This window comes from Diadema antillarum, unplaced genomic scaffold (assembly GCF_040938485.1).
Source record: "Diadema antillarum isolate AM-2024a unplaced genomic scaffold, OU_Dant_1.0 seq00001137_RagTag, whole genome shotgun sequence".
Lineage (NCBI taxonomy): Eukaryota > Metazoa > Echinodermata > Echinoidea > Diadematoida > Diadematidae > Diadema > Diadema antillarum.
The window spans coordinates 811,802-838,686 of record NW_027271949.1 but is presented as its reverse complement, the minus strand read 5'-3'; the positions used below and the strand labels follow the sequence as shown (position 1 = coordinate 838,686).

Below are 26,885 nucleotides of genomic sequence, written 5' to 3'. Positions count from 1 at the left end.
TCAAACATTGTTTTGTTATGGCAACCGCATTTTTTTTTTATATATAAAGAAAAACAATGAGTGTGAATTGAGTTGATCTCTTTTTTATTTCAGATTTTGATTTGAGATATAGTTTCTTTTTTTTTCTGATGGATGTAGTTTTTTGATATGTAGACCTAAAAGATATGTTTTATTTATGTTGAAGGATGAGCTGTCATGATGATAATAATTGTTTAAAAGAAAAGAAAGAAATATTGTTTATTTTATTGAAATTTGGCACACATGATCAATGTGATGTGTAAGGTGTGATTTTTTTAAAATACAAAATTAATATATGTAAATGAAATAGTAATGGAATTTTTTAATGACTAGTTGTGTAATGATATGTTGACAGTGAATTTTTCCCCTTTTTCCTCATTTCTTCTTTTTTCGTTTTTTCTTTTCTTTTTGAAAAAAGTAATCTGAGTATTGATGGGCTGGTACCCTCACTGTTCTCATTATCAGCTGTAATAGTAATAATTTTTTTTATTCAGTGTTGAGCAGTGTTGCCATGTGAACAGGATATTTCTTATCTCCTTTTTCTTTTCGTTTTTGTAAAAGCAATTTCAGAATTGACTGGGCTGGTACCCTCATAGATTGATCACTTCTTGTGATTTACCACATGTGACCACTGTAATATTTGTTCTTTTTATGTCATGTCGCTATATCATTGGTTGTACAGAGCACCGAAATAATCTGTCTGTTTTTATAAATATGATTGTAAAACATGTGCAATTCAGCCTTTGGCTGCCAGACATGATTTTTAATAAAACCTGTTCAATTCAATTCAATTCAATTCAATTATGGCGACCATTTGTGACCGTGCATCACAAAGCAAACAAAAAGTCGCACACACTGATTTTGTGCAAGGACTGAAAAGAGGTGAAATGGGTCAACCGAGCTGATCTTGACTTTTTCGTATTTTCTGAAAGAGCAAGTCTTCTACATTATGCTAAAATTTGGGATCATAAAACGGGCAGGAAAGTGTGTTTTTTAGCAGTTTATCTCGAACATTTTTGGGCGGAATAGTGTGATTAAGTGTCTTTATAGTCCCCTTTTAATTTCTTAAAAACCTTGTACACACTCTTCACTTTCAACTCCTATAACTTTTGAAAGGATGATGCTACTGCTTTGAAAGTTGGCATTAATTATGGACAGAATGTGTTAATAAGGCATCTTCAATTTTAGTTTAATCTGATAATCCCTTCATTGTTGTTACTCCAGTAGTTTACATCCTGTGTTTTGTCCCATTCATCATTCAGCCAGCATGGCTTGGTAAAGATTAAGCGCTTGAATAGACACTGTACTTCAGAACCTCTTTTCTCAGTCCATTTCATTTGAGTTATACATCATTTTAAAGCTTAAAGTCTGCTCTTTCATATATGCTTTCAACTAAAATTTCATGTCTGGCGACTTTCTGTTTGTTTTGTGATGCAGGGTCACATTTTGAAAAAAAAAAAATGGCTGCCATGACCGTTAGGGGGCGCAATTTGCGATGGCCCAATATCTAAATTTATTTTAAATGTTATATCCCACTCGTTTGCAAAATCTTATTGATTTTCCCTTCTGAATTTGTAAAATTTTACAAAAACTGGCATTTATGGCGGCCATTTTGAAAAATCCCTGCCTTGGCCATTGAGGGCGCAATTTGCGATGGCCCAATATCTGAATTTATTTTGAATGCTATTTCCGACACGTTTTCAAAATCTTATTGATTATCCCTTCTGAAATTTGTAAATTTTTACGAAAAATGGCATCTATGGCGGCCATTTTTGAAAAAAAAAATGGCTGCTATGGCTGTTGAGGGCGCTGTTTATGATGGCCCAATATCTGAATTTATTTTGAATGTTATTTCCCACTCGTTCGCAAAATCTTATTGATTTTCCCTTCTATAATTTTTTATTTTTTGCGAAAAATGGCATTTATGGCAGCCATTTTGAAAAATGGCTGCCAAAATGGCTGCCATGGCCGTTGAGGGCGCTATTTATAATGGTCCAATTTCTGAATTTATTTCAAATGTAATTGTCAACATGTGTGTGAAATTTGGTGCTTTTATCATAAAATGCACAATTCCTCTAATTTTTCAAGCTATGCCGCTCTACTATTTGTAAAATTAATAGTGGGAGGAAGGTGCCATGAAAGAGCAATAGCCAGTGGTTGATGATGAGTTGGCTGAGGACATCACAAAGTGTTACATTGTTATCAGTGCACAATGTCATACTCAAAGGATGGCATGCCTGCCCCATCGCACACACACGCAAACGCACACATTCTCGTACATGTGAGATGCTTCAACCTTGGATGTGATAGTTGGTCATATCAGGGCAATTACCCCCCAAGGACAATCACCCCTGGCTAAATACTGGTTAGTGACAAGATTAGAGTAAAGATTAGGGTTAGGTTTAGGGTTAGAGTTAGGGTTAGGGTTAGGATTTGGTTCAGGAGTAGGATTAGGGGTAGGGTCAGGAGAAGGGTCTGGGGTAATTGTCCCTGGGGTAATTGCCCTAGTACCAGTTTGCTCAAGGTAACTGGGCATATTCCATTATTGTTTCTGGGGGATTTCTTTTTCTGATAAATTGACTAATCTAAATTGAAATTCATGAAAAATAAAACTGAAATTCAGTTTCATAAGGTTTCATGTAGTGTATACAAGTAGGTGCAATCAAGGATATATGTAAGGATATGCATAAAAGTTTTCAATTTCCCCATAAATTTGAAAAGTGTGAAAACTTGTCGCCTACATAGGCCTACAGGTCCTTAATATGCAGAACGAGGATGTGCCTATATCCCAAAGGTAGTACCCCTAAGGCCTTAAGAGGGCACTTTTTCATATGTTTTAAATACTCTGAACAAAGGGGCATATGCCCAGTGTGAAATATATCCCAGTTGCCTGTAATGAAACACAATAATATTCTCGATTGGAGCCATTTGCAAGAATGTGCGCACACACACACACACACACACACATATACTTATACAGCAGGTACATATACTTTATAAAACATCAACAAAAGCCAATATTGCCATTTTGCCGTTGCACATTTGCGAACCATGTCTGTGTATCATTTCTACATTTGTGGGTGATTTTCTGCATTAATGGTTGATGTTCTGCATTAGTGGGCATTTCTCCATTTGAGGGTGTTTCTGCATATGTGGTTTATCAGCTCCCCCCCCCCCCCAAAAAAAAATAATAATAATAATAATTGATTAATTAATAAAATTGATAATGAATAAATAGATTAATAAATGTCAGACTTATATTGAACACATAATATCACAATCTGATCATAACAATATAGTATTTGCCAGCTGAGCCAAAAACTTCACCTTATATTCAAACAGGACTTTGTGTATGAAGCATTCATTTGTTTATCTTTGCTACAAACACATCCCATTATAGTGCATATACATGTACATGTATACAACTTGTATGTTTCCATGATGTAAAAATATCACTGTATCCAACAATGTATATCACATACATTGTATGTCACTGTCTACCAGACCTAATTTAGATACTATATTCTGCCGTTGTGCGGTACAGCTGCATCCTTTCATGTATTTCAAAAGACTTAGGAAGTATGATTGTACCCTTTGTCCACTGCAAGTCTAGAGTACATTATATCTATAATGTTACCAAGAAGCATACCTTGTGCTGCTCTTCAGGTGGGAAAAAGAGACTTAACTGATAGTGCAAATAATGATAATGTGTTCAATATAATGTCTATGATACACTTACCTTTTCACTCTTGTAAATTGCTATCTTGTCTCCAGAGCTTATTTTGATACTGATGAATTTGTTCTTTGAGAAATACATGAATTATTTCAGATATGTACAGTTTCATATTCACAAAGATTGTTTTGTGGTTATATTTTACATATCTTACATGCTTTATGTTGGAAATTTGAGCTGAGACTCCCTTTTTAACAGATTATTAGGAATCATTTTGATATTTTCCCTTACAGGTTGTTCACCACAGTCTTGGGGTGAGGAACATTGCTCTTACTACAGACCTAGTTGCAAAAGTGACAGATTTCAAGGTTCATAGACAGATGTTAACAGGTAGACATTCAACATATGGCCACCGCAGTGAACTAGAAGAAGGGGTAAGTACTTACATAATGAAAATGCATTTACATATATATGTACATGTGTCAGTGCTTCTGATGTATATGTGTGTCCTACTGAATTCAACATTTTATTTTGTAAACCACAACTTTATTCAACAGAAGTGATTTATTCAATTGAAAGAACTAAGATATATTGAAAACAATTCAAGGTGACTTTGAAATTTTATGTTTCTAAATGTTTTGAGTCCCACCCAGTGCTTACATCCTTGGACAAGATGTTTTTACCCACCATGTCCCTCTCGACCCAGGTGTACAAATGGGTACCTGGCAACGCTGGGGTAATAATAATGGCAGGGCCCTCTGGTAGAGCAGTGGCAACACTGAAGAGGCTACCCTGGATAAATAAGACCTTATTACATGTATTATTATTAGGTGATCCGAGTATCCTCTCGGATCACCTTCTGTATCTGTACTGATTCTTTATTCTTCTTTCTTTATTTCTTTATTTTTCCCCAAAAGTTGTGCAGAGGTTAGCTCAGAAAGTCCTAGGCCTATCAATTTCAAAATTATACCATATATGTATCATGTCCCAAAGACGACAGATCTAATAAAATCATAGTGATCAGTCGACCGTGACGTCATTATATGAAAACACATTGTCATTCATATCTCATTAATGGAATGGAATTCTTCAATGAAATTTACGTCACATATATTTCAGGTCAAGTGGATTCTACTCATATTCTCAAAATTCATATCTACCCTTCAAACGCGTTTGTACGCGCGCGTTGAAATATTTACATGCTCCAATCGAGCTCGAAATTTTTTTGCACACGTTTCAGACCATTTGGAGCATTTTTTGAAAAATTGAAAAAATTGGATGGACGCGCGCACACATATACGCACGCATAGCTCATATGCAATAGAAATTTCCCGTTTTTTCACATGGATCGGATGTCAGAAATGTCAAGGAATATTTTTACCAAGTTTCAAGTCAATCCGACTCAATATGATGTCATACGGGCCCGTCAAAGTTGAAATTCCGCGCGCGCGTCAATGGCGATAAACAGTGCAACTATGCCAAAAAAACGTCAATTTTAAATCTGATTTTATTCGTCAGGATGGACAGTGACCCCCCATTTTCTTTCCACATTCTGAAAGCTGATGAATTGTACGTGTCATTTCATGGGTTGGCGATGCTGGAAAAATGATTAAAAGATATCAAATTTCTTAATGAAATAAAAAAAGTAAATTTTCAAAATGACGTCATCAAAATTCAAGTTCACTCGAGCGTATCTCACTTATCCTTTGCCGATTTTCATCCAAATTGCAGTATGTTGTAGCTAATTACATGTTCTTTAAGTTTTGTTAAACAGAGTTTTAATCAGATGATGTCTTCACCTCGTAAAAATGGATTTAATGTAACCTTGTCAAATTTGACCAGTTTACGTGTCATCTCTATGGGAGTGCAGTTTTTCCGGAAATGAAAATTGACATGACTGTCTTTATCGAGCACTAGCTCACTTACCCTTCGGTGAATTTCTCCCAGATTTTAATATGTTGTAGCTGAGACTTTGCACTATCGTGAATGTACCCTTCGTTTTTTCATAGGGTGTCGGGATCACGTCAAAAAACTTGGTTGAAATTAAAGCTTATCTTCGATGTATTGAAATATTTCTTTCTTTGCAATAACTCAAGAAAAACAGCCCCTATCACCCCTATATTTTGCACATGTTTAGTTCATGTCACGTACATTATTTCATAAAATAACAACTACTTGATTGGACACCATCTTGGGTATGTAAATTAGGGTCAAAGGTCATAAATGTTTCATCTTGTATTTTGGTGAATACCTGTCCTATCTTTCCCATATTTTGCACACGTATAGACGATGTCGCAAGAATCATTTCACAAAATAACTACTTTTTCCTCAGATGCCATCTTGGGAGTGCAAAGGTGGGTCAAAGGTCAAATATACTTCATTCTGTATCTTTGTTATAGTGTATACGGAATTTGGTACCAAAGGTGGCAGATCTGACTCCCTTTTCTAAATGAGAATCCAAACATCATACGGCCAATGTCTCTAAACACAGATGAAACCTGTATGGTCATGCCTATCGCGATCAGGACTTGAATCATTGATTTCCAAACAGATCGTATCACCTTGATTTGTCAGTGTTGACAAATTACAATATCAAGTTATTATTATTATTATTATTATTATCATTATTATTTCTAGAAGAAATCTGGGAAAATTTGTAAATGAGCATATGGCAGTCAATTCATCAAGATATTTTGAAAAGTTTTGTGTATCTATAGTAATATGAGAAAAGATGATTACAAATTTCATGTTAAGTGGTTAAGTCATTGTTGAGATATTTTGTGAACAAAATGTGTGAGAAAGAAAGAAGAACAAAAGAAAGTAAGATTCCTTACAATAAACCTCAGTGATATGTTGTTAGCATATCCAAAAAATAAAAATAAAAACATGCACCAACAGTTCAAGAGTTATCTGCAGCCAGTCGCAATGGGGCAACAAAAAAAGCTGTTGATGCACCCCAAAGAGTAGGAAGGAAAAGACTCATAGGGTAGAACTCGAGAGCACAGACACTAGGCTCAAGTTTGTTCACAAAGCAACAACCGAGCAGTAGAGCAGATCATTAAATACATGGTTAAAACAAACATGTTAGTGAACTTGCGTGGTGTAATTATTCATTAAAAAAAATAATAATAATAATTGTTTGGATATAAACTCCAAATTTTATTGTCCAAGAATGGAAATTCTTTTTGCCCAATTGATCGTGGGCCCGGCAGCCACTGAGCAGCGCCAGATCGACGTTGCTCTAACCTTTTCAACTGTTGAACGGCAAACAGGGTAGCAGCAACTCCCATCTTTTAACGTCTTTTGGTATGACGCGGCCGGGGTTTGAACCCACGACCTCCCGATTGTGAAGGCAGCCGCTCTACTCACTGAGCCAACACATCTGTCTTTATATGTGGAGGATGATAATGATAAATAGCATGTAACTTCTTTGGATAGATTGTTCCAGTACTTTCGCCCTGTATGGGTAGTTATCTTTATGCCTGCGCCCGAAGGGGGCCGGAGGCATTATGTTTCAGGCTGTCCGTACGTCCGTCCCCATGCGTTTACACGATAACTTGAGTAACATTGAGTGAAATTCTACCAAACTGGTCCAAGTATAAAGTATGATAGAGCAATAACTTGATTAGATTTTGGGTGAAATTGGCCAGAGGTCATAGGTCAAAGATCAAGGTCAAATCCTAAAATTTATCTGTTTACGCGATGACTCAAGACTGGATCAAGCAAATTTCACCAAACTTGGTCCAAGGATGACGTATGATTCAGCAATTACTTGATTAGTTTTTTAGTGAAATCTGCCAGAGGTCAAAGGTCAAAGATCAAGGTCAAATCCTAAAATTTATCTGTTTACGCAATAACTTAAGGCTGGATGAAGCAACTTTCACCAAACTTGGTCCAATAATGACGTATGATAGGGTAAATAAGTAAGTAGTTTTTGAGTGAAATTGGCAAGAGGTCAAAGGTCAAGGTCAAATGCTATTTCTCCAAAATCTATGCAATGCCTGAAGGTATTTTCTTGAAACTTGGTGTAGACATGTACTACTGAATAATTTTCCAGAGAGAGTTTTAGGTCACGAGGGCAAAGGTCAAAGGGTCAAAAGTCAGGTGAAAATGTTAAAATTTAACTTTTTTCCATATCTCGCAAAGGATTCATTTGAGATATCTTCATGGAACTTTGTACATATGCATGTACTGACTGGCAGGGATTATTTAGGGAAAATAGAAGGTCATGGGTCAACGGTCAGGGGGTCAAAGGTCAAGGTCAACCCCTCAAAATTTCACTATTTCCCTCATATAATATATACAATGCTTGCAGGATTTTTTTTGAAACTTGATATATACATACAGGGACAAAGGCCAGGCTAAAATGCAACATTTTTTCTATCTTGTAATGAAATTACACGTTTCTTCATACCTTGAAAATTACTCAATGCATAAACTTTATAAAAGGGTCAAAAGTCAAGTAAAAATCCTCAAATTCCCAAATACATATACCTGCACTCTTATACAATATAGCAAACCTAGTTCAAGGAAAGTGAACATTCAACACATTTGTAACAAACCTGTCATTTCAATAGTTTGCCAGTTATGTGAAACTGCCATTACACATTGTGAAGACATTGTATTATACACCTATTAGGAGAACCATGCATTATGGCGGAGGCATACCAGTCACCATAGCGACATTTCTAGTTATTTGTTGAGATTGTTACGGTATGTGGAAGGTGATATTAAAGTGCAACATTGGCAGGTTGGACAGTTATGGATAGTATTGTTGCTTTTATACATTTGTAGAAACACATCAGGAAGATTATTCAAGAAATATTCATACATACTAGGATTGCCTTTACTATAGTCAAATATGTCTGTCAGTTTTTAATTTCTTTTTTATGTCTACACCCGAAGGGTGCAGGAGGCCTTATGTTTTTGGGTTGTCCGTCCATCCGTACGTCCGTTCCCATTTGTTTATGCAATAACTTGAGTAATATTGAGTGGAATTTTACCAAACTTCGTCCAAGTATAGAATATGATAGGGCAATTACTTGAACAGATTTTAAGTGAAATCAGCCAGAGGTCAAAGGTCAAGGTCAAATCCCAAAATTTATCCATTTATGCATTAAATCAAGACTGGAGGAAGCAAATTTCATCAAACTTGGTCCAAGGATGATATATGATGGGGCAATTAATTAAGTAGACTTTTAGTGAAATCAGCAAGAGGTCAAAGTCAAAAGGTCAAGGTCAAATGCTCAAAAATTTCACTATTTCCCCGATATCTATGCAATGCCTAAAAGTATTTTCTTGAAATGTAGCGTATACATGTAATACCAAATAAAGATTCTCCAGAGAGAGAGAGAGTTTCAGGTCATGAGGTCAAATGGTCAAAGGTCAGGTGAAAATGTTAAAATATCATTTTTTTTTCTCCATATCTCACAAATGGTTCAATGTATCTTCCTCGAACTTGATACATATACATGTACTGACTGGTAAGGATTATCAAGGGAATTTAGGTGTCAATAGATTAAAAATCAGGGTTGAAGGTCAAGGTCAAATCCTCAAAATTTCACTTTTCCCTCATTTTTCCAATGCTTGCAGGAGCTTTCTTCAAACTTAATATAGACAATGTCATGTATTACACCATTACCAAATGGAGATTCTCTGGGAAATTTCCTGCCAAAAGATCAAAACCTCAAGTGAAAGTGCTATATTTTACTATTTCCTCCATATCTTGAAAGTGAGTCTGGGTATCATGAAACTTAGTACATATTTATGCATGTTCTTCGTGACAGTGATTCTCTTGGGAATTGTAGAGGCAAAGGCCAGGCTAAAAAAAAAAAAAAAAAAAAAAATCTATTTGATACTAAAATTACACTTTTCTTCATACCTTGAAAATTACTCCATGCATTAACTTATAAAAGGGTCAAAAGTCAAGTAAAAATCCTCAAATCCCAAGATACATGTACCTGCACTCTTAGACAATATAGCAAACTAGTTCAAGGAAAGTGAACATTCAAAACATTTGTGACAAACCTGTCATTTTAATAGTTTGCCAGTTATGTGAAATTGCCATCACATATTGTGAAGACATTATATTATACACGTATTAGGAGAACCATGCATTATGATGGACGCATACCAGTCACCATAGCAACATTTCTTAAATAAAATCATTTGTGTGAGATGAATACCAAGTTCTGTAAACTATTGATTTATATATTTGTATAATATATAAATAACTAGATGAATATACACTCAGAAGAAGATTCGTCATTTTGCTCCATTATTTTAGCTTTTATTGATCTTTTCGGCTTTAAAGATGTATAATAGAGATCATAGGTGTGTTTTTGCAACTTAATTCATGTTTCTTTTTGTGTGAAATTTGTCTTTGGCTATATGGAAGAGCACTTGCGCATGAATGACTACCCGTTCATTTTTGCAATTTTTACTTTTGTGTCTTGTTTTGAATGTTTACACAAGAGAAGCTGCTATCTTAATTCTATAAGGATTTGACTGCCATACCCAGAAGAGGCATTACCAACGGAAAGGGATTAGCTCTCTTATGACAGAGCCCCCCCCCCCCCCAACTTTGTTTTTATCTCAGTCTGGCAAGTGTAAAATGACTGCATGCATGGGTGCACGCACACATCAGTGTGCTCTGCCGCACATTGCTGTTGCTTTGTTGTCATGAGTATTCCACAGAACTCTGAGTTCTGTGGAGTATTCTCTCTGCCATTTCTACATGCCAGGGAGGTGGGAAGAGACTTCCCCACCTCCGAGAAAATGATATCTTAAATACAGTTCATGTTTTAGACCTTGCAATTCCCTAAAACAGTGTTGAATCAATCCCTAGACCAGAGTGGTAAAGACCTGTGAAGCACTCTTGCAGAGAATTTTTTTCTGCACAAAATGATAAAGATGCCACTTTCTTGAATACATGATAAAAAAAAATCCTGCAGCCTGTGTTTGGTAGAAAATTAACACAATATTACGAATGCCCACATCACAATCACGCAGCTAGAAGTATTGGTCATCAGCAATGCATTTCCACTGCCGCAAATGTTTAAGAGTGTCTTTGATGTAGACTACACATCAAGAAACTGGTGCTGAAATAATCCTCAAACCCCAGTTGGAGGAGGAGTTGCACATCTAAAATCTTTCCCAACTCAGGTTTGGGGATTATTTGGACACCATTTTCTGGATAAGGGTAGTCTGAAATCAAGACCCTTTGCCAATTAGATCAGCTTTGCCACTCGTGTATGGATTCAAAGGAGTACTTTCTTCTGTTATAGGTCAATGTTTGTAAAAGGGATTAACTGTGCAGATAAGACACTTGGCTGGTGAGACAAAACGGTGTCGAAAACCCTAGCAGAGCGTTGTTTTACTCGGGTTGCCTTAGACGGGACTGTATTCCTAATGAAAACAAAGGTGTTCACTCATCTGTAAAGTTTCCCTTCTTATTGACCTACCAGGTTGATAGCCAATGAAATTACCTTTAATATGGTATATAATACATTAACTTTCAGCCAAATATTCTATCAAAAATATAAATTTGAAAAAGTGTTTACTTTTTTCTTTTATTGCTGAGTGTGTTATATTTATTCATATTCATGTGCATATTATAAGCACCAGTTGCATTGTTTATGTATATTAACCACACCCCCTCTTGCCACTGAAAAAAAAAGTGTGGGTAGTTACAAGATGTGAATACGTCCATCTGTGATTACATGCTACTGTTAACTAATAATTGTTTTTCCTTTTGATAATTTTTCAGAATTGTGATGTAATGTCAAAATAGATACAGAGAATTAAAGATACCAAAGAATAAAGTATGGGCAATAACAAGAAGCAGTAGCAATCCACTAAAAAATTCCAGATTTGGAGAACTGTTATGGCTGTGTGGGTTAACACTGTTAACTTATAGCTATGATTCAACTGAACGTTTCTGCCATCATTGTTGCTTTGTAACATTTAATGTTTCTTGTAATGTTCATGACATTATTGATTAATTATTGGAGCTGTTGCACAACTTTGCATCAATTGACATGATTTCTTTCTTAAGCTCTGTGTAGTGAAACCTATCACATCTCTTCTATTTGCTTCATTGAAAACATGGGCAATACACTGTATGTGTGATTCAATTGGAATAGTACCCCATTTTTACTTAGCACAGAGAGGGTTCTGAGGCCTCCTTTAGCAGCTACAAGCATTCTTTCACCTCAGTATAAACAGACAGAATTCCAGAAAAGGAGATCCAATCAGGTCAAGTTCTGGAACCACTTTGTAGGGGCTGGTTTTAGAGCAGTGCTATGGCAGCCTTGGGGAGCATTGACGGCAGTATAACTCTAGAGGGTTCGAGAAGCCACTTTTTTGCCAACCTTGAAGTTATCACTGAAGGTCATTGCCAGCTAACATAAACAACCCATCTCTTGGCAACCAACCACTGCTGATAACTGCTGCACAACTTGCACACTTACTGCTCTCAACCTTGTTTTTTTAATTCAAACGGCTGCGCTGAGTATCAATTACCATGGGAATTCATGCAGCCAGTTAGTCCTGCTTTAGGAAAAATCAGCTGGCACAATATAAACAGACAAGAAACCACTTTTTCAGAGTTGGCTTTTGAACCTCCTTGAGGAGGCTATGAAACCCACTTCCAGTACAAACAAGTTGTAAGATGTTTCAAGATTTAAATACCGTGCATGCTTGAGGGCAGTTTTTGTCAATGTGATATATGTTTCATGACCAAGGCAATGGGAATCAGAGTATGAATGTAATTCTGCTTGCTCAGGTAACAGGCAACTCTCCCAGTACAAAGTGGATGGCATACGAGTCGTTGGTATTCAACACCTACACAGACAAGAGTAATGTGTAAGTTTGAGCCATAAAAATCATATTTAACACCTAAGTTCTCTATATTAAAATGCTGAAGTGTTTTTGATGTTTAGTGTTGTGTGCGTCTGATGAATGTGCTTAAGGCATTCAAATTAACATTTCCGTGTTTATTACTGTACAAACTTGAACTTGTAGTCTGGGTGCCAGAAGCTGAACCTTGTTTTACCGTCCACCCAATGTTTTTTGATGGTTCTACCCTATTTCGGGGGTGCTGAATCCGAATCTGGAAGATGCAACTCTTGCATCCTTGAGGGTTTTGAGATATTCAAGATGGCCGCCAAAATGGCCGCCAAAATTGGAAATTCCCACGTATTTCCTTCTAAATGGTGAGATATTGAAAACAATTGATGGTTTAACCCTATTTCAAGGGTGCTGAATCCGAATCTGGATGATGCAACTCCTGCATCCTTGAGGGTTTTGAGATATTCAAGATGGCCGCCAAAATGGCCACCAAAACCGAAAATTCTCACATATTTTCTTCTAAATGGTGTGAAATTGAAAATAATTGATGATTCTCCCTATTTGGAAGGTGCTGAATCCGAATCTGGATGATGCAACTCATGCATCCATGAAGTTTTTGAGTAATTCAAGATGGCCGCCAAAGTGGCCGCCATTTAAAACTGGAAATTCCCATGTATTTCCTTCTAAATGTTGAGAAATCAAAAACAATTGATGGTTTTACCCTATTTCGAGGGTGGTGAATCCGAATCTGGATGATACAACTCTTGCATCCATGAAATTTTTGAGATATTCAAGATGGCCACCAAAATGGCCGCCAATTAAAACCATAAATTCCCACGTATTTCCTTCTAAATGGTGATATGTTGAAAACAATTGATGATTTTACCTTATTTCGAGGTGCATGCTGAATCTGAATCTGGATGATGCAACTCTTGCATCCTTGAGGATTTTGAGATATTCAAGATGGCCACCAAAATGGCCACCAAAACCGAAAATTCCCACGTATTTCCTTCTAAATGGTGAGAAATTGAAAACAATTGATGGTTTTACCCTATTTCGAGGGTGCTGAATCAGAATCTAGATGGTGCAACTCCTGCATTGTTGATGATTTTGAGATATTCAATATGGCCATTAAAATGCCCAAAACGGAAGTTCCCATGTATTTCCTTCTAAATGGTGACAATTTGAAAGCAGTTGGTGGTTTTTATTTTATTTTGAGTGTGCTGAATCCGAAGCTCAGGATACAGCTCTTGCATCCTTAAGGGTTTTGAGATGATAAAGATGGTCGCCGAAAATGACCGCCAAAAACGGAAATTCATATGTAGACCCCCTATTTCCTTCTAAATGGTGTAAAATATAAAACAGTTGGTGGTTTTACACTATATTGATTTTGCTGAATTTGAAGCTCCAGGATACAGCTCTTACTTCCTTGAGGGTTTTGAGATAATAAAGATGGCTGCCAGAATGGCCCCTAAATGGCCGTCAAAAACGAAAATTTCCATGTAAGCCCTATATTACCTTCTAAATGGTGTAAAATTGAAAATAATTGGCGGTTTTACTCTATTTCGAGGGTGCTGAACCCAAACCTGGTTGATGCAACTTTCGTGTTCTTTTTTTAAGGGTTTTGAGATGTCCAAGACGACCGCTAAAATAACTGTCAAAAATTTTTTTAAATTTTAGGCCATATTCAACACCCTCGAAACTTGGTTGTTGAAATTCGTCCATCCTTTAGGGTTTTTAGATGTCCAAGATGACAGCCAAAATAAGTGGCAGGAATTCCAATGTTAATATATTTTTTCTTAATGGTAAAAATTTTAGAATAAATTGATGGTCTTATTCTATTTCGAGGGTGCTGAAGGTCTTTGAAGGTTTTCGGACATCTATAAATGTCCTGTATGAATGGAAACTCCTTAACATTTTCTTATACTGAAATGGTGAAGTATTGTGCTCTAACGCGAAGTGGGGGATTAAACCCATGCAGGGTGAAAAGCAATAATTCGTATTCTTAGATTCAAATCAGTTGAGCGAATTTGTCAAATCAGCCAAAAGTTATTGACATCCAAAATGACTGTCACAGTGGTATTGTAATATACTGAGATATGCCGATATGTCTCAAACGGAACTTCAACACATACTGGAAAAAAAAGAAGTGATATTGACATCATACTGTAACGTACAAACACAAAGAAAGATACAACTGAAAATATCTTTATGCATAATTGTTTTAAAATAATGCTTGTGGTCGCCAATAATATGGCTCCACAGATGTGAAGTTCATCCTTTTTCGGCTATCAATAGAGTAAAATTAAATTATGGCATGTTGGTATTTGGTGTTGAAACTTGTTTTGTATTCTGACGAGTCTCGCCTCGTATTCTTATGAAACTTGTTGCATATTCTGATTAGGTCATTGGAAATGGTTGCATCCATGACCACCATAGTAGATATCAATAAGGGTAATTTCAAAAGCACTCTGCATGATTATGATATTCGTAAGTACTGGATTACTGTATAAGCTATAATTTTCGCGTACACAAATTTTCGCGAATTGCCGCTGTCATACATTTTCGCGAGTGGTTAAATTTGCGATCGGGGGACCAGAAAAAATATGAAGTGGCAAAGAAAGTGTGAATTTTCAACTTACTAGCAAATAAGAATGATACTAGTTATACACTGCATGAAAAAAACTTACCAAACTCTGCGAACTAGTAAGTTAGAATTCAACATTTTTGAAGTGGTTAAGTCCATCGCGCTAGATTTCTGATGAGTGGTCCCCTTGCGATAATGGATTGGCTCTCTGTAAGTAGACATGGACAAGCTTAGCCAGTATGGTCTGTTCGGTAAGCCGTGACATGGTATACTAGTACTGAAATGTTCGTATCATCAAGGCAAGGGATTCATTTTGGATGGTAATATTTTCGCATGTTGTTATTTTCGCAAATAGCTCCCAACTCGCGAAATTCGCGAAAATAAAACCCCCGCGAAATATATAGCATATACAGTATCAACTATTACCTTCCATGTTGTCGTTTGTTTTTTTTATTTTTTTTTTCACGACGCGTTACCTGTGATTTGTCCGTCCCCTCGTGTGTGTTTGTAATAGATTATATATATATATATATATATATATAGATTATATATACATATATATATATAGATTATATATACATATATATATATATATACATACATAATGTTACATCATATTGAAGAAGAAATTGAATCATAACTATAAAAATGTCCCACTTGTGTCTTCAACATTGTCATCAAGACAACCAATATAAACCAAATAACCAATTTGAGTGTTCATGGATGAAGAGATTAAAACTGCTCATGGATTAAGACAGGTAATGTTGGGTAATTTCAGTACACTTCTCTACATCACTATCACAATATGATTTAGATGAACATGTCTTGTCCATTAATTGTTAGTGTTCAAAACTTATCCATTATATGTAGAGGAAACAGTGTAACCTTGCAGTTATTCAAACGCATCTGTAGTCTTGAAGGGTTCATTGCTGGCACACTTGTGTCGTACCAACTCAAAGATATCCGGTAGAGCTGGTTTCACTGTATATACAGCATGTTCAAACTGTGCCACTGACGAAAACCTGAAATCTTTCAGTCAAAAAAAAATGGGGTAAAGCCATCAATTGTTATCAATTTCTCACCATTTATAAGAAGGAAATACATGAGAGTTTCCGTTTCGGCGGCCATTTTGGCGGCCATCTTGACTATCTTGACGTGCATCATCCAGATTCGGATTCAGCACCCTCGAAATAGGGTAAAACCATCAATTGTTTTCTATTCTTCACCATTTAAAAGCTAATACATAGAAATTTCCGGTTTTAATTGGCGGCCATTTTGGCGGCCATCTTGAATATCTCCATACCCTCAGGGATGCAAGGTTTGCATCATCCAGACTCGGATTCAACACCCAAGAAATAGGGTAGATTCATCAATTGTTTTCAATTTCTCACCATTTAGAAGGAAATACATGGGAATTTCCGGTTTTAATTGGCGGCCATTTTGGCAGCCATCTTGAATATCTAAAAAACTTCATGGATGCATGAGTTACATCATCCAGATTCGGATTCAGCACCTTCCAAATAGGGAGAATCATCAATTATTTTCAATTTCACACCATTTAGAAGGAAATACGTGCAAATTTTCGGTTTTGGGCGGCCATTTTGGCGGCCATCTTGAATATCTCAAAACCCTCAAGGATGCAAGAGTTGCATCATCCAGATTCGGATTCAGCACCCTCGAAATAGGGTAAAACCAATTGTTTTCAATATCTCACCATTAATTTAGAAGGAAATACATGGGAATTTCCAGTTTTGGCGGCCATTTTGGTGGCCATCTTGAATATCTCAAAACCCTCAAGGATGCAAGAGTTGCATCATCCAGATTCGGATTCAGCACCCTCGAAACAGGGTAAAACCATTAATTGTTTTCAATATTTCATCATGTAGAAGGAAATACGTGGGAATTTCCGGTTTTGGCGGCCATTTTGGCGGCCATCTTGAATATCTCAAAACCCTCAAGGATGCAAGAGTTGCATCATCCAGATTCGGATTTAGCACCCCCGAAATAGGGTAAAACCATCATAAAACATTGGGTGGACGGTAAAACAAGGTTAGGCCCAAAAAGTGGCTTTGGCACCCGGACTATTGTAATTCATATGATGTACTGTAATGCTGTGAAAGCTGCAATTTTCCTTAGGGTTTACTTTTTGTGAATTTAGCAAATCACAGTTGGGCCGCCAATCTAACAACATGCAAAAATATCGCAAACAGAAAGATAAACTGTAATATAAAATACATAACTGCATAATAACACGAGACTCACGGACCTGTCACCACTGTAGATAATTCAATGAAAGAGAGTCACAATGTTCATCACAAGTTTGCGTCCAACTCTTAGGCTCAAAGTATGTATACAACCTCACTATTGATATGTATTCATGAATCATTGTGTTTAAAGTATAAATGATGTCTTTCTCACAGATACAGTTGTGAATCAAATTTTTGACCTAACATTCTTCACTATGAACTCAAAATCAAATCAAAGTGCAACAGAGCATTTGTTCAACAAGTTAGCAGAGTAGGGACCTACACGTCATTTGTTAGTTTGTGATGGCCAGTCTGTGTATAGCATGTATATGCTAATGTTTATCTCAGTGTCATACTAATGTTGAACTTGCAATATAATAATTTATTTTTCAGGTGGTCCCTTGGAGTGATGATCTGGGAGATCATGTCTTTTGGTAGGTTGCTAATTCTCATATTTTTGTAGATTATAAATACAGTGCTCACCGCTTAATCGGGAGGTAACCTTTATGCAACAGGCCCCTGAAGTTTAATTGTATCCCTCGGCATGTATGCCAGAGGATACTTTGGATTTACTTGTAGCAGTGTTACGCCACCGCCGCCGCGCGTCGCGTCGCATTCTTGTGTGCGTTCAAGCAGCCACAAACCTTGACGGATTTCTTTTAGATTTTGTATTGAGGTTTATATTGGTAATATCTCCACACCTATAACTTTGGGTGATGCTGCCCCCAGTGTTCCATCTTTTATAGGGTAAAATGCCACATTTTTGTGCATAGTTTTTGTGCGCTCTAGAGGTCACATTTGTTAACAGATTTTGTTCAAATTTGGTTTAGAGGTTTATCATGTTGTAGTCTACAAGCCTATAGATTGTGGATCTGCTGCTCCCAGTATTCCGTCTTTTATAGGGTCAAAGGTCATATGGATGATGGATGGTTTGTGTGTGCTCTGAGGGCTACATTTGTTAAAGGATTTTGTTCAAATTTGGTATGGAAGTTTATCATGATGTAATCTACAAGCCTATAGATTTTGGATATGCTGCCCCCAGTGTTCAGTCCTTTATAGGGTCAAAGGTCATATTGTTGGTGGATGGTTTGTGTGCGCTCTATAGGCTACATTTCTTAACGGATTTTGTTCAAATGGTATGAAGGTCTACCATGATATGAGCTACAAGTCGAAAGATTTTAGATGTATCTATACTTAATGTAATGCTCTTATGGATCCACTATTTTTTTACAGGAACAAATATCACATTTTAATTTTTGTCTTGCTTTTTCTCCAGCAATCACCTTTTTTTTCAGTTGATTCCATTCAGATTTGTAAGGAGTACCATACATGTACTTCACTCTGCCTAATTTTATTCTGATGCTGCCCCAGTGTTCCATCTTTTACAGGTCAAATGTCGCATATTGGTTGCTGTCTTGCATGCACTTGACAGTCACATTTTAGACTGACTTCTTCCAGATTATATATAGTGTAAATCATAATTCACTCTCCCACAGTTTTTGATGCTTCTCCTGATGTTCCTTATACATGGTCAAATATCACATTTTAAGCCCCAGTCACACAGTCGCTCAAACAATCCCCCTGCATCCAAAAAGTCCATTAAAAAATTACACTTTTTAGGGGATACAATCGCATTGCATGGCAATGGACATTTCTTGTTTTGTATTCTGCTAGGCCTTGATTGACATCAGGCTCTACCCTCTAGACCCCCTACATAGAGTTCTAGATCTAGCCTTAGGTTATTTACATACATTGTAAATGGTAGTGCATGATGTGCAATGGGTGGCATTAGGTATTCATGTAGTATACTGTGCTGTGTCCTACTGGGCTTTATCAGGCTAGCACTACGTTCTACAGATAGGTTAGGCTAGGCGTATGTGGGCCTAAACCAAGTCCTAGGCCTATTTGGCGCTTACAATACTAGACTATGTACAAGTTGCAGGTCTATAGATTCTAGCAGGTCTGGTACAGTGGACTTTCATTATAACAAAGTCATGGGCACTGCAGTTTTCTTTTGTTATACAATTGTATATTGAAATGTTGTTATAATTGAGCAAATAAACAATAAAAATCATGGAGTGGATAATGGTGCTGCCCGAATTTTTACGTGTACTTCGTTTTAACTGGAATTTCATTGTAAACGTGTTCGTTATATCGGGAGTGCACTGTAACAATTGGATATCTTGCGTACACGTTTGTGGCCGGCTAGCTGTATCCAGCATAGCCACTCGTTCCATGCCATCGCGGAAATGCAACATACCACATGCTTGCATGTGGCTACTCTCTATGTACTACATGCAGTAAAACTTGGCTGGCCTTCCTGGTATTGCACTGCACTGCTGTGTTCAGCCATTATTAGACTCAAATTTAATTCGAAATAAATCTTACCCAACATGTAGGTAGATTTAATTCAAACCCGATTTAGACCACAGCTGGACTTAGTAGAATACAAATTAAACCTCAGACTAAAGTGGGTTTAAACTTAGGTGTTTCAAACAATCTGTGTTCTGTATTTTACAGGTCGTGAACCATTTGAGGGTTTCAGTGATGATGATCTTGCCAGAAGGCTGATGGAGGGCTACACATTGAACCAACCAGATGGCTGTTTGGATGATGTGTGAGAACATTTGTGTTTCTATAGTACTACAGATATATGTGACTGACCTTTAAATGTGTCTCTTGGCAGAGTGCATGCATGTGTACTACAGTTGATAAATACAATTGTGCCATTATTATCAAAATCGCTGTTTATCAACCTACCCACTTATTTTTATCAAATAATGCACTTTACATAGAACTTCTCATATACTAGTGATGAGTTTTCATTACATGTATTCCTCAAGCACTACACTTTTACATACAACTAGTTGTAGAAAACTGCCATAAAATGTGTTTGCTCACAGTTACTGGCATATCTTTCTCGTTTGGATGATGACAAGTAAATAAGTGTAGCAGTGAAGGGATTGAGATGAAAACTTTAATTAGGGCAATTTTGATTTGGAATCTAAGAGAATCTAAGAGTCACAAAATCAGCCAAGCAAAGAATTGTTATTAGTTCTCTCACAAATACAATTATGCTGTCCATGAAAGAAAGATATTATTCAGAGGGGTGAAGGCTCAAGTTTGAGTTTCTTCAGTTTGTCTCCCTCTACAAATGATGACAGTAGATGACAGGTTCGAGTCCCACTGGTTCATTTTTTCCGACATGTTTGTTAATTTACAGATCAGCAGTTCGCAAATTTTCATTTGTAGAGGGAGGCAAACTGAAGAAACTCAAACTTATGCTGTCCATATTTTACAAGAGTTCCTCATTGAGGAGTATCTAAAGGAGAGGATTGGAATAGAAGATATGGTCCACTTTGCAATCATATTTTCAATCATTGAAACACAATATACCCCAGTCAGCAAATATCTATCAAAGGGAGTGTCCAGCACAGTTAATGATGATAATGATGAAACAGCATTTATATAGCCCCATTTTTCTGTAGAAACATTCAAGGGCACCCAGCTCCCACAAAATGTCACACATCATTCACAAATGATTATTTATTTGTGTAAAAATCATACTGCATTCAAGATCTTGTTTTTAAAAATAAGTTGTTGATTAAGCATGCAACACAGACTGTAGTTCTAAAATGCCAAAGCAGCAAAACTTGGCACTGATCTCGATAAAAGATTGTACACAATGTCGAAGACACTTTTCTTCTGACAAGGACACAAATACTTGCATTTGCAGTATCCTGTACAAAACAACATATTAAAATTCAAGTTAAATTATTTACCAATAAGTGTATGTTTCTCAGTTCAGGCATGCCCAGCATAGTTGACAATGCAATTCAATGGATATGGAACGCAATGCATTCAATGTTTATTCTTACTAACTTTTAGTGTCGTGTGATATGTTCATATTGTCTCCTGTCCAGCAGAAGGACACTGCTAAGGCTTGCAAACTCATAAATAAACAAAAAAAAAGAATAATGAACTCATATGAAACCTGTCAAAACTCTGTCAAATTATGCCATGATCAAAAATTCAATTTTGGGGTAAAATTTTATGCTAGCGCCCTTCTGCTGAGCAGGCGGCAATATGGGCTCATGCATTTTTAGACTATCAAGATTAGAGTCTATCGCTATCACTGAAGGGCAAATTTTCATCTCTTCAAGGAGCTGTTGATTTCAACTTTCTTTTTCTATATGAGTGTATCTTCCTGTGAGACATAGTTATTATCCTGAATCAAAACACTCTTTTCAAAACCCGCCATGAGTTGAATTGTCTAAGCAGCACCATAATATGCAGACGTTAGATAATGAATCTTTTTTTTTTCTATTTGCACTGAATTCAGATATGAAATGATTCAGAGCTGCCTGAGACTAGAGGCAAAGGAGAGACCAACCCTCAGAAGTTTTCATGCAAGACTGGTCAGGAGAAAGCAGTGTATCAAACTGCAGGTGACTAATTACAACAAATGAACAAATCTACTTTGAGTTTACGTCTTCTGTCATCCTGTATTTGGGTATACCTATCCAAGTTACTGCTTGTATGGAAATTTACCAATCTGTATAACCATGAGTCTCTTAAGCATATCAATTTCATCACAACTTTATTGCATTCACAGATCTTAAAAGTAATTTTTTAGTATTCAGGATGAATGTCTTATGCTATTACCATTCAATATGTAAATTATTTCAGGAGAGGACCCCACCTGTAAGCTTAACGTTTTCTATGGAGAGGGGAGGCTCATATGTGCAGCATACAAAAGAGTCTGTACACCTCTTATATTTGCTGCAATCTCTCATGGTCCCTACCCCTGCTTTGTTGGAGAACTGAGTTGGGTTCATAAACTTATATTTTTTTAAGGTTGCACCGGATAAAATCTGACTTTCTCAAAGAATTGTGATAGAAGCAAAAAATGTGGATAGCTACATTGTTGGAAAGCAGTATAACTGCTTTACAATGTAGTTGCTCAATTCGGTGGATTCCAAATACGGTGCGCCACCTATTGGTTGTAGCGGACAGGCCGATTTTCAACTTTGGGGTCGACATCGCGCTATGCAGCTAGAGCTACGCTGCAGCGCATTTGCAGCAGACGGTAGCTGCATGCGCAATGCACTGTTTACTGTACAATAACTGTACTGGCCTAGCGCCTAGCGATCGGTATACGCGGTAACTAGAGGTAAACGTCTACGGCGTTACAACGGTCGCGTCGCCACAAAGCACAGCGGACAAAAAAATGGCAGACCCCCCAAACCCAAGGCCCAAGGCGAAAATGGCAGACCCCCAAGACCTAGCTGTCTTCCGGCGAATGCGAGTCGACAAACTGAAGAACTACCTGAATGATCGTGGCATACCAACCCGAGGAAAAACAAAGGACGAACTAGTTCAGCTGTCGGAGAAATGTGGGGATAAATATGATGTTCTTGAACCGTGTGACCACGCAGAATCGGAAAAGAAACGAAGGTGTGTACGATCAGCTGATATCGGATGGGACTGAAGTGAACTTGTACGATAGGCCAGTAAGATGGACTAGGGATCTGAGTACTATACCCGATCTGTCGCTTGGAGATGTGTTTGCCTACCTTATCAAACAGTGTGATTGGACCCCAGAAAGGCTAGCGAGCTTCAAAAAAGATGATGGCTACCTATGTTTAAGGACAATCACATTGAAGATGTCCATATGGGACACATCCAGAACCACCCAGACCACATTTACATCAAGGCAACTGTGAAGCCTGAGCAGCGTCAAATGGCAGAACGGTACGCTACATGGGTACTACTCACAACAGACGCTTTAGTCCATTCTACTGGCTGTGGATGTGTTGCAGCGTAAGTTTGCTTTTTCTGTGATTCGTTGATTTTGTCATCTGTTGTAGTGTCACTCATGTTAGGGCCTAACTTCAGGCCAACCAGCCCGGGCGCCCGCCCGCCCGGCATGGCCGGCTGAGCTGAGCTGCGCTGCTGCATGTGCATAATGCAAGTAATTTTGATGTCGACTTTTTCCCATAAGGCATTGCGGATTTCGGCCTGTCCGCTACAACCGATAGGTGGTGCACCGTATATGGAATCCACCGAATCCAGTGACCATATCACCTGGAGAGTCACTGGCTCTCTCATGCCACCAAACCATACAACAGGAAGAATTTGACCAGCAAAATAAGGTCTTCACATGATGTCATCAGTGAAATCCCCCAAAATAGCAGGGCTATATCCATTGATAACTCTAGAGGGAAAGAAAATTGTTTTCAGATGACCAATCAGATTGCCCATTGTTAAACTAACAGTGTGCTATTAAACCTACTGGTCTGTAGAGAAATTCAACCAGCTACACTGACAAACTAGGACCAGGTATGAGGGATATACTTATCAGCAGATACCTAGCCCTGTTTATTGTCCCCGCCGAACGAGTTCGAGCAGGGGACTATGAAACGGGCTCCGTACGTGTGTGTGTCCGTGTGTGTGTCCGTGTGTGCGTCCGTGTGTGATCAAAATCGTCAATTTGCTACTTCTCTGTCATTTATGCGCCAATTTTGATTCTGTTTGCTTTGTATGATAGCACTACGTGGGAGCTTTGAAACTTCTACACAGAATTGCAGTTGTGACCTTTGACTTTGACCTTTGACCTATATTGTACATTTTGTTACAAAATGCTACTCCTTCGCCATTTCTAACCCGATTTCGATTCCGTTTGCTTTATGTGATGGCACTAGTTGAGGGCTTCAAAACTTGTACACAGAATTTTGACCTTTGACTTCTTTGACCTTTGACCTTGATTTTTTTACCTGTATTGTACATTTTGCTGCAAAATGCTACTCCTTCGCCATTTCTAACCCGATTTCGATTCCCTTGGCTTTATGTGATGGCACTAGGTGAGGGCTTCAAAGCTTGTACACAGAATTTTGACCTTTGACTTCTTTGACCTTTGACCTTGATTTTTGACCTGTATTGTACATTTTGCTACAAAATGCCACTCCTTCGCCATTTCTAACCCGATTTCGATTCCGTTTGCTTTATGTGATGGCACTAGGTGAGGGCTTCAAAACTTGTACACAGAATTTTGACCTTTGACTTCTTTGACCTTTGACCGTGATTTTTTACATATATTGTACATTGACTACAAAATGCTACTCCTTCGCCATTTCTAACCCGATTTTGATTCCGTTTGCTTTATGAGATGGCGCTAGTTGAGGGCTTCAAAACTTGTATACAGAATTTTGACCTTTGACTTCTTTGACCTTTGACCTTGATTTTTGACCTATATTGTACAATGGCTACAAAATGCTCCTCCTTCACCATTTCTAACCCGATTTTGATTCTGTTTGCTTTATGTGATGGCACTAGGTAAGGGCTTCAAAACTTCTACACAGAATTTTGACCTTTGACCTTGATTTTTGACCTGTATTGTACATTTTGCTACAAAATGCTACTTCCGGCAGGGACATTATTACGCACCGCGTAATTTCTACTTTTCCTTGTGTTGATTATTTATTTATGAAGCACTAGCTCTATAGCTGAAGAAGACAGCGATATACTACAGTAGAGTGTGGCATGGACAGGTTACTGTCAATAATTAAGTGGCTGGTTTGAAGATCACATCAACCCAGATTCAGAAACATATTATACACACTTGTACAACCCTTACTACTAGCAATTAACTCCTGTTTGGCAATGATTTTGTAAAGCATGTCAGAGACTCCTAATATTAACAAATGGCAGCTGCAATAACACATGGGGAAGGGAGACTCAAAACCCAACATCATCACAGTCACCTTCATTCAGGACAAGAATTTCAGCCAACACTGACTGTTTGGCAATAGAATTGTGTACATGTGCCGGGGCCGGCAAATGGAACTTTTTAGACCATCAGCACTAATGAGACGGGCAGGCAGTTACCTCCACGCTCCCAGATGCTGAGCTTCACCCAACCCCATAGCCAACCTTTCCAGCTACCAGTACTAGCAGAACTGTCCTTCAAACTCAAAAAAAGAAGCACTCAAACATGATCAGCAATTAAATGTCCCATTGTAGTGGTATGTACATGTATTAACCCCGCTCTGATTTGTGAGAGTGTAATTCATGTGACATATTTTACAATACTCCTGGACAGAATCATGCAAATCAACTTTGATGAGGAAATATTTCAAGGCATGAATATTGCAGAGCCACAAATGTCCAGAAATCATGCTTGCAGATGCACAGGTTCAAGCAGAAATAACATTTACAGGGAAAAAGGAATGATCTCATATGCCATGCATACATGAAGAGAAAGAATTAAGTTTAAGGGTATTCCTTTGAGACCCAAAATAGAATAGACACATCCTTGTTTCCTCCAAGTCTATGTTCTCGTTGTTCATATGTTTGTTTGTTGTTGTTGTTGCTTTTTAGCTCACCTGAGCCAAAGGCTCAAGTGAGCTACTGCGATCGCCCTTCGTCCGGCGTCCGTCGTGCGTCGTGCATAAACTTTTTACATTTTCATCTTCTTCTTGAAAACCCCAAGACCGATTTTCATCAAACTTGGCAGGTAGCATTCCTAGGGGGTTAGGGACTCAATTTGCTAAAATGGGCACCATGCCCCACCCAGGGGTCCCCAGGGGGGCCCAAACCCCCCAAAATTAAGGAATCTGTAAAAATCTTCTTCTCTAGAACCAGAAGTGATAGAGCTAAGTTAATATTATGAGTTAGTACATTGATGACTGTAGTTTCAAGTTTGTTCATGGCAGAACCAGGGGTGCCCCCCTTGGGACCCAGGGGAGGGGGGTGAGGAGGGGTCCTAATGGGGCCTAAATTGTACATTTTTATTTTCTTCTTGAGAACCCCATGACCCATTTTCACCAAACTTGGCAGGTAGCATCCCTAGGGGGTTAGGATCTCAATTTGTTAAAATGGGCACCATACCCCACCCAGGGGGCCCCCAGGGGGGCCCAAACCCCCAAAATGAAGGAATCTTTAAAAATCTTCTCTAGAATCAGAAGTTATAGAGCTGAGAGGAGTGAGTACATGAATGACTGTAGTTTCAAGTTTGTTCATAGGAGATCCAGGGGTGCCCCTCTTGGGTGCAGGGGTTGGTTGGGAAGGTCCAAATGGGACTCGAGCCTGAATTGTACATTTTCATCTTCTTCCTGAAAACCTCATGATGGATTTTCATCAAACTTGGCAGGTAGCATCCCCAATTTATCAAAATAAGCACCATGCCCCACCCAGAGGGCCCCAGGGGCCCCAATCCCTCCAAATTAAGGAATCTTAAAAAAATTGGGCACTTATTGTACATTTTCATCTTCTACTTGAGAATGCCTGGTCAAATTTTGGTAGAGCTGTGAATAATTTAGATTAGTGACTGCGTGAAAGGTGAACTTGCGATACTCAGGTGAGCGCTAGACCCGCGGGTCTCTTGTTTCAATTCAATTCAGGAATACAATTACACTTATTTCCATCAAACAAAAGACAATACATACATGTATTGCAAAAATATACATTTGTCAACTCATATTATTAATGATTCAAAAGAAGACAAGTCAAA

General features: G+C 37.8%; 1 protein-coding gene across 1 annotated transcript in view; it reads left to right on the top strand.

The window, feature by feature from the left end:
- Positions 1-26,885, top strand: part of LOC139744111 (uncharacterized) — a 226,970-nt gene that overhangs the window by 128,974 nt on the left and 71,111 nt on the right. Inside the window, exons 15-19 of the mRNA XM_071654568.1 lie at positions 3,985-4,125; positions 12,477-12,556; positions 17,768-17,808; positions 19,895-19,991; positions 21,717-21,822. Of these exons, the coding sequence (XP_071510669.1) occupies positions 3,985-4,125; positions 12,477-12,556; positions 17,768-17,808; positions 19,895-19,991; positions 21,717-21,822 (465 nt within the window). The remainder of the gene's footprint in view (positions 1-3,984; positions 4,126-12,476; positions 12,557-17,767; positions 17,809-19,894; positions 19,992-21,716; positions 21,823-26,885) is intronic.